Source organism: Danio aesculapii, chromosome 4, assembly GCF_903798145.1.
Source record: "Danio aesculapii chromosome 4, fDanAes4.1, whole genome shotgun sequence".
In the NCBI taxonomy this organism is placed as follows: Eukaryota; Metazoa; Chordata; class Actinopteri; order Cypriniformes; family Danionidae; genus Danio; species Danio aesculapii.
In genome coordinates, this window is record NC_079438.1 from 5,385,988 (window position 1) to 5,403,275 (window position 17,288).

General features: G+C 39.8%; 1 protein-coding gene, 4 non-coding genes and 1 pseudogene across 5 annotated transcripts in view; 5 read left to right on the forward strand and 1 right to left on the reverse strand.

The window, feature by feature from the left end:
• Positions 1-6,307, forward strand: part of LOC130221935 (gastrula zinc finger protein XlCGF26.1-like) — a 151,600-nt gene extending 145,293 nt beyond the window's left edge. The window contains exon 2 of the mRNA XM_056454515.1: positions 2,074-6,307. Within this exon, the coding sequence (XP_056310490.1) occupies positions 2,074-3,410 (1,337 nt within the window). The 3' untranslated portion in view covers positions 3,411-6,307. The remainder of the gene's footprint in view (positions 1-2,073) is intronic.
• LOC130221893 (zinc finger protein 721-like) overlaps positions 1-17,288 on the reverse strand; it is a 461,849-nt pseudogene that overhangs the window by 89,519 nt on the left and 355,042 nt on the right.
• Positions 11,921-11,992, forward strand: trnaq-cug (transfer RNA glutamine (anticodon CUG)). Its single transcript has one exon. It is a non-coding gene; the product is annotated as a tRNA-Gln (tRNA).
• trnai-aau (transfer RNA isoleucine (anticodon AAU)) lies at positions 12,102-12,175 on the forward strand. The gene has a single exon. It is a non-coding gene; the product is annotated as a tRNA-Ile (tRNA).
• Positions 13,877-13,948, forward strand: trnaq-cug (transfer RNA glutamine (anticodon CUG)). The gene has a single exon. It is a non-coding gene; the product is annotated as a tRNA-Gln (tRNA).
• trnai-aau (transfer RNA isoleucine (anticodon AAU)) lies at positions 14,058-14,131 on the forward strand. The gene has a single exon. It is a non-coding gene; the product is annotated as a tRNA-Ile (tRNA).

The following is a 17,288-nucleotide window of genomic DNA, read 5'->3' on the forward strand; positions in this document are numbered from 1 at the left end:
CGTATTACTCTTAAAAAGATTGAAATTTAGTTTGATGCCTAATATGCTTTTAATTGGTTAAATTAAAATGAACTGAATGATATTAAAGGGATGTTTACACCATCTGCATTTTGAAATTGCGACAACAGCTGGAGGTTTGTAATCCACAGCAAGTTGTTGCAATGTTTACAGTGCTGATCCTATACTTGCATGTTTTTCCCACCGCAGCCTAGCTTTCGTTCTTTAAAATGGTGGCCGTGTGAAATAAGTGTATTCTCTTCCGAAGAACCAGATGCAATTGTTCCCTCATGCATTCGTTCATTCAGAGGTGCCTCCAGACATATAGGAAAGGACTGGAAATAGGAATGAAGCGTCTGCCCCCTCTATACATGTGTGGTCAGAAAGTCTGGTTGTCTTCCAAAGACATTCCTCTCAGACTTCTGTCACATAAATTGGGACCCAAATTCATTGAACCATTTTCCATTATCAAGGTGCTCAGTCCAGTGTTGGCTCAACTGAAATTAAGCTCTAAGTTTCAAAACTTTCATCCATTTTTTTCAGGTGCCTAAGATCAAACCCATTCTTCTCTCCCCCTGCAGCCCCTAACCTCTGCTCCTCTGCCTCCCAGACTGGTTGAGGGTGCACTCACATACACAGTGCACTGGCTCCTGGATGTGAGGAGGAGAGGTAGAGAGGTTATCAGTATCGGGTAAACTGGAAGGGTTATGGTCTAGAGGAGAGATGTTGGATTCCGGCTCTGGATATGCTCGACCGCTCTCTCATTGATCAGTTTCATCAGGTCCATAGTGAGTCCTAAGGGAATGCCAGGGGGCATTCTTGAGGGAGGGGATACTGTCACCATACCTCACGCTTTTGCTCTCTCCTCCTGTTCTGAGTTACAGATTATCTCTTGTCATCTGCTTTTATTTGCAGTCACAGGAGCTCTCGCTTCCCTTTTTTCCTGTTTATAACAAATCATTTCCCTTAATGTTTGTTCGTATGTTATCGATCATTTGTGTGCATATTATTTTGTTACTCAAGCTGTATTTGTTTTTCAGGACCGCAAGTAAGCGAGTGTCTGGTTGTTTTTTCCAACGGCACTTCCTCAGCGCTCACCGGACTGGGTGTTTAATTAGGTTTTTGCTTTTTCCGGGACTCACTTCTCAATAAAGACTTGTTGTTGTTCTGCATTTGAGTTCACTCTTTTTTTTTAACTCATGACACAAGTATTTTCTTTCTTGTTTGTGTTTAAATGTCTTTAGATTTTGGCATGATGTCTAGCTTTTGAGGCTCTTTTGGTCAACTTTATGTTGTCAGATAGGTCCTATTTAGGTGATTTCTTGATTGCGAACATGTGTGGTAGTAATCAGGTCTGGGTGTGGCTAGAGAACTTGAAGTCGGTGTGATAAATTAAAGTTGTTTTAATGGGGAAAAACATTTTCACACAAGGCTATATAGTTCAGTACTTTGTCTTCCTTTTAAGAATAAAAACCTTCATTTAGAAACTGCACAATGTGTTTAATTGTGTTATCTTTGACTAATATTTACATTTGTTTGATGAGCTGAAACAGTTAAGTTTTAGATTTCTGCATTGCATCTGTTACATGCAGATTACTTACCTCAAGAACATTTGTCATCTAAAGGTGCAGATTTAAAGCTTTATGCAGATATGTTTCATGTCTGTGAGGCAAATATTTGCAGAGATTCAGCTGTTTTTTCTGACAGGTTTACCAGTCAGGCATAGAAGGAGAAAGCATTTCTTATCTGCTTTACAAGTTTTACAAAAACATGTTTTGTTGTGATTACGAATATATACAAATAAAAAAACTGGCCATTTACAGCTTTCAAATGTATGTCTCAACAATATGACCAAAAATCTGGGATCAATAATAAGAATCTGCTTACATGTGCATGTGTGTAAAGGACCCCAGGATGTTGCTATGAGAAGATCAATCTAAATATGATCTGCTAGGTTTTTACATTTAATGTGCATCAAAATTAAGGTTTGTGTAGCCAATGTTTTTAGTGCCTTTTCACTTCAGTTTTTGATGAGAGTTTCAATGATTTACTAAAAACTGAACTTTTTTATTTCAGACCTAATTAAAGACTATGAGGAGAGTAAAGAGGAGGAACAGGATGTCAAAATTGAGGACAAAACTCATTTAGAGACTGGTGGTATTTTAAAAGTGAGAGACAAGAGTTGTTTTACCTGCACTCAGTGTGGAAAGAGTTTGGCAAGCAAAAGCAAACTTAAGATTCACATGATGATCCACACAGGAGAGAAACCATTCACATGCACCCAGTGTGGGAGGAGTTTCAGCCAATCATCTTGCCTTAATAAACACATGAGGATCCACACTGGAGAGAAACCATTCACATGCACTCAGTGTGGAAAGAGTTTCAGCCAATCATCATCCCTTAATCAACACATGAAGATCCACACTGGAGAGAAACCATTCACATGCACTCAGTGTGGGAAGCGTTTCAGCATATCATCAAACCTTAATCAACACATGATGATCCACACCGGAGAGAAACCATTCAAATGTACTCAGTGTGGGAAGAGTTTCAGCAAATCATCTTACCTTAATCAACACATGATGATCCACACTGGAGAGAAACCATACACATGTCCTCAGTGTCGGAAGAGTTTCAGCAATTCATCAAACCTTAATAAACACATGATTATCCACACTGGAGAGAAACCATTCACATGCAACCAGTGTGGGAAGAGTTTTAGCCGATCATCAATGCTTTATAGACACATGAAGATCCACACCAGAGAAAAACCATTCACATGCACTCAGTGTGGGAAGAGTTTCAGCAAATCATCACACCTTAATCAACACATGATGATCCACACCGGAGAAAAGCCATTCAAATGTACTCAGTGTGGAAAGAGTTTCAGCCAACCATCAAACCTTAATCAACACATGATGACCCACACTGGAGAGAAACCATACACATGTTCTCAGTGTGGGAAGAGTTTCAGCAAATCATCACACCTTAATCAACACATGAGGATCCACACCGGAGAGAAACCATTCACATGCAACCAGTGTGGGAAGAGTTTCAGCTTATCATCAACGCTTTATAGACACATGAAGATCCACACCAGAGAAAAACCATTCACATGCACTCAGTGTGGGAAGAGTTTCAGCCAATCATCAACGCTTTATAGACACATGAAGATCCACACCAGAGAAAAACCATTTACATGCACTCAGTGTGGGAAGAGTTTCAGCCAATCATCACACCTTAATAAACACATGAAGATCCAAACTGGTGTGAGAGAGTATATGTGCTTGGAGTGTGAGAAGACTTTTATTACAGCTGCAGAATTGAAACGGCACAAGAGGATTCACATTGGAGAAAAACCGTACAAGTGTTCACAGTGCAGTAACTCACTCAAGAACCCTGAAAACACATGAGTGATTCACACTGGAGAGAAACCCTAGACATGATCAGTGTGTACAGAGTTTCACTCATTTGGGGCAGCTTAAGAATCACATGGGATGGTTTCCGGTATGGCGTCGACACATGTAGCAGCATAGAAAGAGCGCTCCCATACACACTGGTATTATTCCTCCTTTTTACATCATATATGATAACCTAAACCATATTTAAATAACATGGAGGGGGACAAAAACAAAAAGGCTAGGACAAAACAACCATTGAAACCTGAAAAAAAAACGAGAAATCAACAGATGATAAATCAGAGACGGACGGAATAGCTGATAGCTTGTCAGCTAGCACTGCAGCAATACATACGGACATCAAAGCTTTCCAAATGGATATTAAATGCGATTTAACCGCCTTCCAAGATTCTCTCGCAAAACATGTGAAAATGGAACTAAGGAACTTTAAACAAGAAGTCAATCAAAAACTGGATGGCCTTATTACGGACCTAAACGCAACGGCAGGTCAACTAAGTGGAGAAGTGTGTTGGAGAATTGGAGGAGAACATTGCTGAGATGAAAGAAATGCTCGATCAAACCATCCAAATTCAAGAAAATTTACAAGAGAAACTGTTAAATCTAGAATCACGTAGAAATAATATTCGGATTTTTGGAATCCCGGAAGGAAGCAAAGGGAATAATATCCTAATAATAATAAAAAGACTTGGTGGAAAGATTATCAAAATGGAGCTGTCACTCGACAAATTGGACCTTAAAAGCCAAAGGTGTTACCGGGCACTCGGACCAAAACCACCCGCAGACACCACCCTAGATCAGTGGTGGTATTCTTCCTGGAATACAAAACAAAGAAACTGGTCCTCCGCATGAAGAAAGAAAGTAATACACTGGAACGAAAAAAGGATTTTTTTTAACCAAGACTATCCACCTGAGATCCAACAGAAAAGACAGGCTTTTGCTCCTTTAAGAAAAATTCTGAAAGAAAAGGGGATTAAGTTCCAAACACCATCGCCAGCGAAACGTAGAATCTTTCTGGAAAACGGGCCGGTCGTGTACAATTCAATGACGGAGGCATCAAGAGATCTGAAGGAAAAAGGACAGATAAACAGCGAAGAAGGAACTATTATAGGGATCTCTGGGAAAGTGAAACAAAGACCTCGGCAAAAGAAGTGACATGGAAGAAAAGTAAGTAAAAACATCAAGTGAAGATCTGGAAAAAACTATGTGAATGTCAAAGGGACAACACTGGCTCCATTTGAAAGAAGGGTAAAACCTGACAGTTCCTAACAAAGAACTCTGAGAGACTGGTAAAACTTCTTGACTTAATTCACAGATGATGGACATTTAAATCGTTTGAAGGAAGAATGGTATTTAACCGAACTGACCAACAACACAAGATGAACGATTAGAGCACACCAAGACTCAAGTCATTGAGTAACATACTGGTAGGAAGACATGAAGGAATTCTAATTTATAAAACTAAAATCCCTTGCTATAATCAGAAAGTAGAAATATTTAACTTGAAAACCTAGCCAGAAATACAAGAATATAATATTGCCAGATATGGGCGCTGAATATATTCGTTAACATTTTTTGTGCAATAGGCACAGCAAGGAAGGGGCCCTTTAGAGAAGGATGGATTTCCCCTCACATTAGGAAGTTATTTTAAGACTTCAAGGTTTGGAGACCTTTTTCGTAATTTTTTTTTATGTGGTTCAAGATATTCATGTTTGTGTTTTTCTTCTTCTGGTCACCGTGATCTTCGCAATAACATCTGATTATAGTATATGCAAAAACAGGAATATAGAGTAATTACTTTGAATATTAATGGGTTACTAAATCCGATTAAAAGAAGCAAACTCGTGGCTAAAATGAAAAGAGAAAAGCAACAGATAATCTTCTGGCAAGAGGAAAAAGGGATTCTGGAAAAATGGGATTTAAGGTTTTCTTTTCCTCATATAATATTGGTCGTAAACGAGAAGTAATGACATTAATCTCAAATAAAACCAACTTTCAAATAATTTCTAAGATTACTGATAGAGAAGAACGATATAACCTAATAAAAGGAACTATCGACCAAATCGAAGGTACTTTAATATATATAAACCTCCTGAAAAAGACAAAGCATTTCTCAAAAAAAAATATTTACCATTATAGCCAAGGAGGCGTCAGGTACGTTGATCTGTAGGGGAGACTGGAATGTACAACTTCATTCTAAATTGGACTCATCTTCTAATAAGTAAATTAGTAAAGAAACTAGACAAATAAGATTTATGATGAAAGAATTAGGCTTAATAGATGTATGGAGAGACATATAACCTCTTAAAAAAGAATATACTTCCACCCACATGTCTCATTCTAGAATTGATTATTTTTTTATGTTTGGGTCAGATCAACATAAAATAAAAGACTGTAAAATAGGAACAAGAGACATCTCAGATCATGCAGGGGTATATTTAACAGTGTACCTGACCTGGACAATAAACCCAAAAAGACATTTTGGTGATTTAACCCTAATCATTTGAATGATTTAACATGTGTAGAATATGTTAAAAAAGAACTATTAGAATATTTAAACATAATGATAATAGAGCTGTGCCAAACAGCATTTCCTATTGTTTACATCTTTGCTACAATACTGTTAAGGCTAGACACTGTCATGATACATTTTAACAAATAAAAACTCACAGGCTACAGCTTCTGCTTGTTGGAGCTACTCCTTCTTTGAAGAGATTTTAACTGAATCTAGCACTGAACTGGGAGAGATTCTGGAAGCTGTGTTTTGTCAAATCATGCTTGCTATATATTTTATAATTCTCTGGAACATAATTAAAATTGAACTGTAAGCACTTCTGTCTTTGTGTCGTGTCATTTGGAAGCTCAAATACAGAAACAGAAGAAGCTCTGTGGAAATAGCAGCGTTTAAACGGCATTTCAGCTTTCTCTGCTGTAACATTACAGTGCCTCTGGCTACGCCCCTTAGCTGCGCAGTGTGTGCGCATGGTAAAAGTATGTTTGTGATCTTACTGGCCCGGAAGTATTTTTTTGTAGTCCCCAAAATTTGTTTATTGTAGGTTTTGCTACGCTAACTCTGTAAAAACCAAGGTCTCCCTTTGCGTTGAACTTTGAGCATTTTACAGTCAGAGATGCTGTTTATGTTCACACAGCTACATTACACATCAACTAAAGTTTAAAATATGATATCGTAGTGGACCACCCCTTTAGTCCATGAATAACATTATGTTTGGAATCTTAACGTGATTAAAATCACAAGCATATCTGGCCAATTCATTCACAAAGTCTTTGCCACAGAGCCCATTCATAAGAGAGAGGCCGGGACCATCTTAAGTTTTTTAGAGCTAATTGGATGGTGACGCTTCTCCTTTCAGCTATTGGCTCAAAGGAGTGTCAATCACAAATGCAAGAGACCGGCAGCCATTTTGTTGACCAAAATCTTTAGTGTTATGACTGGAGACGCTACTCCACTGAACATACTGCAAGGATTAGTTTGGATAATAGCAGTGCATTCCATGGATGTTTATCAATGTATGAATAAGTTGTGGACTAATGTTTTTACAGATTGGATTGCCTGGATTCTTGCTTAAGAGGTGAGTTTCTTTGTTGAAATCATTCTATTCACGCTAGTCTCGTCTTTCAAAAGAAAAAATATTTAGTCTTTGTTGGAGTGTAGTTATATTTGTGGAGCTTCCCTTTGAAGCGTGCTATATATGTTACCACGGGTGCACCTCTAGGAGAGCGGTGTGTTACTTTTACATTTCATACTTACAACACAATATAGCCTAAACAAACCCTTACAAAAATAACTTCAGTAAACGGAAGCAAAACTACAGTATATCAACAGTTTAAAGAAGGATAACTGAAGTAAAATGTGCAAATGCAAAATAATGAATTATAAAATTCAAATAAAATTACAATAAGTTCAACAACAGTACAATTTGAAGTATATTAACGTACAACTTTACTACACTTGTGCATTGTGCTGATATATAATCTAATATCCCAATGCTGTGGCAATACTGTGCTGCACTTGTGCTGTACTTTTATTCAGGGATGTTTTTTGGAAACAAGTAATCTAAATAGAATTTGAAGAGTTTATTTGTAAAGATAATTCAGTTTTTAGTCATTTTTAAATATGTTTTTATGTTGTTTCTTGGGTTCAAAAAACGTGATTTATGGACTGTAAAAATGTAATGAGATTTAATATTGTGTACATGAGTACAATGGCAAAACAACTGGATTTCTAAATCAGTCTGTAGAGAATGAGAGTCGATTCCTCGACTCTCAATGAAGCTAGTCTCGGAATCGACTCCAGGACAGGAATCGACTCCTTGACTTGAGTCTGTTTTTTTCAAACCCTTTTAAATGAAGCAGTTACATGCTACAGTAACTTATACTACTCTTTCTCGACCACGAAGGAGATCGAAGGCGCTCGCTTTGAATGCGTGCTCACACATTTTATGATTTTGAAGAAACTTCAAGTAGTTTTGCATGATTTAATAATATATCTTTAGATTGGGTGTATATTACATGCTTAATAATCATTTTTAGACTGTGTGTGTGTGTGTGTGTGGATATATATATATATATATATGTATATATATATATATATATATATATATATATATATATATATATAATTATTATTTAAAATAAAAATGATTACATTATATTAAAATGTTATTATTGATAATTTTATCCAGTTCCCTTAAAACTTCCCTACTGAAAAAAACAGCTTAAACCAGCCTAGGCTGGTTGGCTGGTTTTAGCTGGTCGACCAGCCTGGTTTTAGAGGAGTTTTGGCCATTTCCAGGCTAGTTTCCAGCCATTTCCAGCCTGGTCTTAGCTAGTCAGTCTAGAAGATGACCAGCTTGACCAGCCTAGCCAGGCTGGGAGCACAGCCAAAACCAGCTATGTCCAGCTTAAACCAGGCTGCTCAAGGTGGTTTTAGCCGGATTTAGCTAGTCATTTTCCAGCCTGACCAGCTAGGACCAGGCTGGAAAGGGCTGGAAACCAGCCTGGAAATGGCCAAAACCCCTCTAAAACCAGGCTGGTCGACCAGCTAAAACCAGCCAACCAGCCTAGGCTGGTTTAAGCTGGATTTTTCAGCAGGGTTTTCTTAAATATAAAACCAAAAAGTAAATAACTGCTTGGTCTGACAAATTTTCAGGACATTTCAGCACAACACTGTTTAACTAACTGCCCAATGGCCTTAAATGTTTTGCCACCTTCTAAAATGATTTTTTTATATTTCTAGATGTCTCAGTACAACACCTGTAAAAAACACAACCTAGGAAGCGTGAAGGGTGAAGGTAAGCCTATCTGTTACCTCTTTAAACTGCTAACCTTATCCAGTATAATTATATAAATGTTAACACTGTATACAAAAGATGAAATATAACTGTCACCCTGTTTTACTTCCAGTGAATACAAGGAAACCAATAAAGCAAGAAATACTGATGTGGCAGAACAAGGCAGAAGTGTTACAAAATAAAGTTAATGAGCTGGAAGCCTTGAACAGTGAACTTCGCCAGCAAGTAGTGGAGCTTTCAAGTTAGCAGCAAAGTAAGAGCTGAACATATTGTTTTGTATAATGTATAAGTTAATACAGACACTGTGTATATTAGTTTGTATAGATTAGACTGGTTGTGCACTGTTTCAAATAGTATATTGCAAAAAAACTTTTTCAATCATTTGTATTGATTTTACATTCAGATGATCTGATTCCTGGTACATCAGTTGGACGTGAAGAATCCAGTGCTGTTGACCTATTTAGTGATGAGAACGCATCAACGGATGTAGAGTCATCAGTGACAGACGAATCCTGTGATGACACCTCTTCCTGTTCCAGTTCAGAAGAAACTCAGAGAAGAAAAACTAAAGCAAGGAATAGAAAGAACAAGAAGAAGAAGGACAAGAAGAATAAATATGACAAGATAAACGAGGTCCAGCTTTAATTTTATGGTAGTTATTTCTGTTTACATCATAATGAATGATACGATTTGTTTTCTTTTTAAAATAACAGTTTGGTGTGTAATTTGTTTCAATTGTCTCCTCTATATGCAATCCACAATTAAATGTGTTTTTGAAAATCTTTCACAAGCACATGTACACGCTCTCTCTCTCTCTCTCTCTCTCTCTCTCTCTCTCTCTCTCTCTCAGACAAACATGCTCTTTCTCTCACACACACATACAGTTCATGCTCACTCTCTTATACACTCACACACACTTGTACATGCTCTCACTCACACACACACAAGTACACATGTACATGTGCTCTCGCTCTCAGACACACACAAGTGCATGCTCTCTCTCTCACACACAGTCTTATACACAATTACACACACCTGTACACACTCTCACTCACACACACACTCTTGTACATGCTCTCTCTCACACATGCTCTCTCTCTCTCTTACACACATATACATGCTCTCACACACATATTGTACAAATACACACACACACTTGTTTTTCTCCTCCTACCAGCACAACGCTTTTCCCAAGAAACACTGGAATTGCAAACAATTGATGACAGTTGCATTTTTAAAAAGGAACAGGACATGGACAGCAGGACTCAAACCTGCTCAAGGAGACCCCTATGGATTTCTAATCCATCACCTTAACCACTTGGCCAAGGACAGGTCAAGGGCTGGTTGAGGAAAAAAATAGAGGGAAATGTAAAAAATGATAAAACAACAACAAAGGGAATGTAAGTGTGTAAATGTGAAGTTCTGATTAATTTGAAATGTTTTTTCACTTATTTTAACTAACAAATTTTTTTTAATCTGTTATTACTTAATTTACCTCTTCGCTTAGTTGGGAGAGCGTTAGACTGAAGATCTAAAGGTCATTGGTTCGATCCCGGGTTTCGGCAAAGCAATGTTGTTCTGTTTTGGGCACAGGGTCAGTTGAATGAAAGTCACCCAAAAAGCCTAGCCGCTTCACCCTTAAGTGCACCTGCTTCCATTTGACCAAAACGCTATCTTTCTCCCAGGTGGTCACATCGCTTCTGGTGATGATTCCTATGGGCTAATCGACAGCACTCTGCTATATATTTAGTGCTTTGATTTCCCACTGCGGACGCGCCATTGAATAAAAGAAAACTGTGACTTGATAGGGCTTCTGAAGGATTGCAATGATTAGTACTACACAGAACCGGCAAAGCTGACGTAAGGAAATTCGCTCTAAACCCTCCAGGTGCAACCAGCTTTGCAATAAAAGCCACTGTGAAAGGCATGAAAACACAAGTGGAGAATGCGGGCATCGATCCTGCTACCTCTCACATGCTAAGCGAGCGCTCTACCATTTGAGCTAATTCCCCTTTTCTCAAGCCAAATTGAACATTTTAGACGTGGTCAAAAAAGAAAAAATAAGATCACATCTGTTCTGTGGTGGCTTCTTTGCCCTGCCTGCCATTTAGTCGTTAAATTGCCTAGAATGGCGTGCTTTTCTTTTGAAGGCCCTACCTTAATGCTCCAGTAAATGTGTGAGGAGCCCTGCATGCCGAATGACGAGTTACTCAGAAATCAATGCACATTGGCCTTGCCTTGGATGGACCTTCCGCTACTTTCCTGCAAGGCCAGTTTTTTAATTCATCATCTTCATCTCGGGCAGCTGCTCTACACCATCTTGAGGTTCCATAATGTAATGGATAGCACTCTGCATCCAGCGATCTAAATTCAAATCTAGATGGGACCTGTTTTTTTTTTGCCAGCACCGCACAAAAAAGCTAAAATAGCAATCTATTCCCTTGAAGGCCAGAGAATAACAGCTACTATGGGTTTTCTAGGACCCTCAAGTCCAGCTGCTTCACCCTCAAGTCCACCTGCTTCCATTTGACCAAAACTCTATCTTTCTCCCAGGTGGTCACATCGCTTCTGGTGATGATTCCTATGGGCTAATCGACAGCACTCTGCTATATATTTAGTGCTTTGATTTCCCACTGCGGACGCGCCATTGAATAAAAGAAAACTGTGACTTGATAGGGCTTCTGAAGGATTGCAATGATTAGTACTACACAGAACCGGCAAAGCTGACGTAAGGAAATTAGCTCTAAACCCTCCAGGTGCAACCAGCTTTGCAATAAAAGCCACTGTGAAAGGCATGAAAACACAAGTGGAGAATGCGGGCATCGATCCCGCTACCTCTCACATGCTAAGCGAGCGCTCTACCATTTGAGCTAGTTCCCCTTTTCTCAAGCCAAATTGAACATTTTAGACGTGGTCAAAAAAGAAAAAAAAAAGATCACATCTGTTCTGTGGTGGCTTCTTTGCCCTGCCTGCCATTTAGTCGTCAAATTGCCTAGAATAGCGTGCTTTTCTTTTGAAGGCCCTACCTAGTCCTGCTCCAGTAAATGTGTGAGGAGCCCTGCATGCCGAATGACGAGTTACTCAGAAATCAATGCACATTGGCCTTGCCTTGGATGGACCTTCTGCTATTTTCCTGCAAGGCCATTTTTTAAATTCATCATCTTCATGTCGGGCAGCAGCTCTATATCATCTTAAGGTTCCATGGTGTAATGGTTAGCACTCTGGACTCTGAATCCAGTTATCCGAGTTCAAATCTCGGTGGGACTTGTTTTTATTTTGCCAGCACCGCACAAAAAAAGTTAAAATAGCATCCTGTTCCCTTGAAGGCCAAAGAATGACACTAACTCTGGGTTTTCCAGCACACTGGTAAGAAAACGGCCGGTTAGCTCAGTTGGTTAGAGCGTGGTGCTAATAACGCCAAGGTCGCGGGTTCGATACCCGTACTGGCCAAATTTTTACTCTCTTATGCCTCAGATGCACTTAAGGGCTCAGCTTGGTCTCACAGACATCCCTGCTGCAGGAAAGCTGTGTCATGGCAGCCAAAACAGCTCAGTTGGGAGAGCATTAGACTGAAGATCTAAAGCTCCCTGGTTCGATCCTGGGTTTCGGCAACGCAATGTTGTTGTTCTGTTTTGGGCACAGGGTCAGTTGAATGAAAGTCACCCAAAAAGCCTAGCCGCTTCACCCTTAAGTCCACCTGCTTCCATTTGACCAAAACGCTATCTTTCTCCCAGGTGGGAAAGAAAACTGTGACTTGATAGGGCTTCTGAAGGATTGCAATGATTAGTACTATACAGAACCGGCAAAGCTGACGTAAGGAAATTCGCTCTAAACCCTCCAGGTGCAACCAGCTTTGCAATAAAAGCCAGTGTGAAAGGCATGAAAACAGTAGTGGATAATGCGGGCATCGATCCAGCTACCTCTCTCATGCATGCTAAGCGACCGTTCTACCATTTAAGCTAATTCCTCTTTTCACAGTCAAAATTGAACATTTTAGACGTGATCGAAAAAGAAAAAATAATATCACATCTGTTCTGTGGTGGCTTCTTTGCCCTGCCTGCCATTTAGTCGTGAAATTGCCTAGAATGGCGTGCTTTTCTTTTGAAGGCCCTACCTAGTAATGCTCCAGTAAATGTGTGAGGAGCCCTGCATGCCGAATGACGAGTTACTCAGAAATCAATGCACATTGGCCTTGCCTTGGATGGACCTTCCGCTACTTTCCTGCAAGGCCAGTTTTTTAATTCATCATCTTCATCTCGGGCAGCAGCTCTACACCATCTTGAGGTTCCATAATGTAATGGATAGCACTCTGCATCCAGCGATCTAAATTCAAATCTAGATGGGACCTGTTTTTTTTTTGCCAGCACCGCACAAAAAAGCTAAAATAGCAATCTATTCCCTTGAAGGCCAGAGAATAACAGCTACTATGGGTTTTCTAGGACCCTCAAGTCCAGCTGCTTCACCCTCAAGTCCACCTGCTTCCATTTGACCAAAACTCTATCTTTCTCCCAGGTGGTCACATCGCTTCTGGTGATGATTCCTATGGGCTAATCGACAGCACTCTGCTATATATTTAGTGCTTTGATTTCCCACTGCGGACGCGCCATTGAATAAAAGAAAACTGTGACTTGATAGGGCTTCTGAAGGATTGCAATGATGAGTACTACACAGAACCAGCAAAGCTGACGTAAGGAAATTCGCTCTAAACCCTCCAGGTGCAACCAGCTTTGCAATAAAAGCCACTGTGAAAGGCATGAAAACACAAGTGGAGAATGCGGGCATCGATCCCGCTACCTCTCACATGCTAAGCGAGCGCTCTACCATTTGAGCTAATTCCCCTTTTCTCAAGCCAAATTGAACATTTTAGACGTGGTCAAAAAAGAAAAAATAAGATCACATCTGTTCTGTGGTGGCTTCTTTGCCCTGCCTGCCATTTAGTCGTTAAATTGCCTAGAATGGCGTGCTTTTCTTTTGAAGGCCCTACCTTAATGCTCCAGTAAATGTGTGAGGAGCCCTGCATGCCGAATGACGAGTTACTCAGAAATCAATGCACATTGGCCTTGCCTTGGATGGACCTTCCGCTATTTTCCTGCAAGGCCATTTTTTAAATTCATCATCTTCATGTCGGGCAGCAGCTCTATATCATCTTAAGGTTCCATGGTGTAATGGTTAGCACTCTGGACTCTGAATCCAGTTATCTGAGTTCAAATCTCGGTGGGACTTGTTTTTATTTTGCCAGCACCGCACAAAAAAAGTTAAAATAGCATCCTGTTCCCTTGAAGGCCAAAGAATGACACTAACTCTGGGTTTTCCAGCACACTGGTAAGAAAACGGCCGGTTAGCTCAGTTGGTTAGAGCGTGGTGCTAATAACGCCAAGGTCGCGGGTTCGATACCCGTACTGGCCAAATTTTTACTCTCTTATGCCTCAGATGCCCTTAAGGGCTCAGCTTGGTCTCACAGACATCCCTGCTGCAGGAAAGCTGTGTCATGGCAGCCAAAACAGCTCAGTTGGGAGAGCATTAGACTGAAGATCTAAAGCTCCCTGGTTCGATCCTGGGTTTCGGCAACGCAATGTTGTTGTTCTGTTTTGGGCACAGGGTCAGTTGAATGAAAGTCACCCAAAAAGCCTAGCCGCTTCACCCTTAAGTCCACCTGCTTCCATTTGACCAAAACGCTATCTTTCTCCCAGGTGGGAAAGAAAACTGTGACTTGATAGGGCTTCTGAAGGATTGCAATGATTAGTACTATACAGAACCGGCAAAGCTGACGTAAGGAAATTCGCTCTAAACCCTCCAGGTGCAACCAGCTTTGCAATAAAAGCCAGTGTGAAAGGCATGAAAACAGTAGTGGATAATGCGGGCATCGATCCAGCTACCTCTCTCATGCATGCTAAGCGACCGTTCTACCATTTAAGCTAATTCCTCTTTTCACAGTCAAAATTGAACATTTTAGACGTGGTCGAAAAAGAAAAAATAATATCACATCTGTTCTGTGGTGGCTTCTTTGCCCTGCCTGCCATTTAGTCGTGAAATTGCCTAGAATGGCGTGCTTTTCTTTTGAAGGCCCTACCTAGTAATGCTCCAGTAAATGTGTGAGGAGCCCTGCATGCCGAATGACGAGTTACTCAGAAATCAATGCACATTGGCCTTACCTTGGATGGACCTTCCGCTACTTTCCTGCAAGGCCAGTTTTTTAATTCATCATCTTCATCTCGGGCAGCAGCTCTACACCATCTTGAGGTTCCATAATGTAATGGATAGCACTCTGCATCCAGCGATCTAAATTCAAATCTAGATGGGACCTGTTTTTTTTTTGCCAGCACCGCACAAAAAAGCTAAAATAGCAATCTATTCCCTTGAAGGCCAGAGAATAACAGCTACTATGGGTTTTCTAGGACCCTCAAGTCCAGCTGCTTCACCCTCAAGTCCACCTGCTTCCATTTGACCAAAACGCTATCTTTCTTCCAGGCGGTAACATCGCTTCTGGTGATGATTCCTATGGGCTAATCGACAGCACTCTGCTATATATTTAGTGCTTTGATTTCCCACTGCGGACGCGCCATTGAATAAAAGAAAACTGTGACTTGATAGGGCTTCTGAAGGATTGCAATGATTAGTACTACACAGAACCGGCAAAGCTGACGTAAGGAAATTCGCTCTAAACCCTCCAGGTGCAACCAGCTTTGCAATAAAAGCCACTGTGAAAGGCATGAAAACACAAGTGGAGAATGCGGGCATCGATCCCGCTACCTCTCGCTTGCGCCTGCAGCATCCCGTCTACAGAGCCAAAGTAAGTCCAAAGTAAGCCCACATAAGCCAATCACGTCTCACCTCGGTGGCTTACTTTTAAACAATAGAGTTTAACCCCTGTGGCTTACTTTTGACCAATCGCGTTTGTCTTTGTGCTGACGTCATTTCGACCAATCGCGTTTCACTTCAGTGGCTTACTTTTGACTAATCACATTTCTTTTTGCTGTGACGTATTTTTGACCAATCGCGTTTTTCCTCGATGGCTTACTTTTGACCAATCACACGACGCTTTTATTATAATCGTCATCTTTGAATCAGGTAAGCCAGATGTAACACTACTTTATTATTAGTTTATTATACTGTGTGTATTTCTGTTAAATGATAAGTTACAATCGACAGCAAGGTAACGTTATAGCAGATGTTTTCTACATAACTTGTAAAACGGTAATGTTTCCCATGATAAATACAGAGAAAAATGTCGCTAGTGATCAGAAAAGTTGGAATCATCGCCATTTGGTCAAATGATTAAACAAAATGTTCTGATATTTGTTTAGAATAATAATGCCCCCATTCAACCTAGCAATATTGGGCCCTATTATCGCGGTGTGCACTATAAAAAGTTAACGTTACTGTATTTAAATGTACAGTTACAGTTACTTATAATGTAATTGCATTAAATACAGAGTTAAAGTTTCTCCTAAACATTTAATTTAGCAAATAATTCTATACTTTTAAAATAATTCTATCTTAAGTCAAACGACTGCACAAACTTTAAAAACATTTGAGTTTAACACTTGTTCATGACAATATATGATATATATTTAGTAATTAGATTGTATTGTATTTCATAAATCTATTGTAAAAATATTATAAGCATATATTGTATTTTGTTTATTTTATTACTTGTGTTTTTAGATATATTACACAACAGAATAGTTATATTAAATAGCTGAAGTACAAACATTTTATTTATAAAATAGTCATAATGTAAAGACTTAAGAGTTTAATGTGTATTTTATAACTTAATGTTTTAATTTCTGTTGTTTCTCATTTATTTATATGAATTTTAAGTTGTACTACCATGCATATATTAGGCATATCTGTAGAAAATTCACCAGAAGTATATTTACTACTGCAATAATATGGATTATGTCTACATTGTTAAATTATTGTTTCACACTTAATGTAAATGTATCTTTCTAAATGCTCTAGGTAATGTTCTCTCTGATGTTTTTTTTTTTCAGAAAAAATGTACGCATACCTGATTTTCCGCCGCCAATCAGCGACATCAAGCAGACTCCTCTTGGGGCCATCTGCAGAGGCAGAGCGCCTTGTAAGCAGGGAGTCTGGAAGGGCCAAACCCAAGAAAGAGGTGCTGGCAGAGGCCACTGCTTTTGTCAGCAGCAATGGTGGAGACCCCAGTGACCAGTTTTTAGTTCTGGCTCACTGCAAGATTCGGTTTGGCAAGTACCAGGGCCAAAGATTTAGATGGCTCCTAGAGCATGCTCTGGGGTATGCGGTGTACCTGGTGCTTAGCATTTCTGATGAGAAGCTGCAGACAACACCCTTGTCAGAAAACAAACACCTGTTTCTTCAGTACACTTCCTCCATCAGGGAGATTGCAGAAGAAGTAGAGAAGTACCAGAGGAAACAGGAAATGCAAGCAGAAGCCAGGGCAAAAGGAGATACAGGGTGCTTGATGGTGGAGTTTGGTGACTTTAAGGGCCAGTCCATGAAAGATGTGTTTGAGGACCAGAGCAAGGAGGCTCAAGCCCTCATCAGGTACCTGGTTAAGGCAGATGCCAGGCCAAAA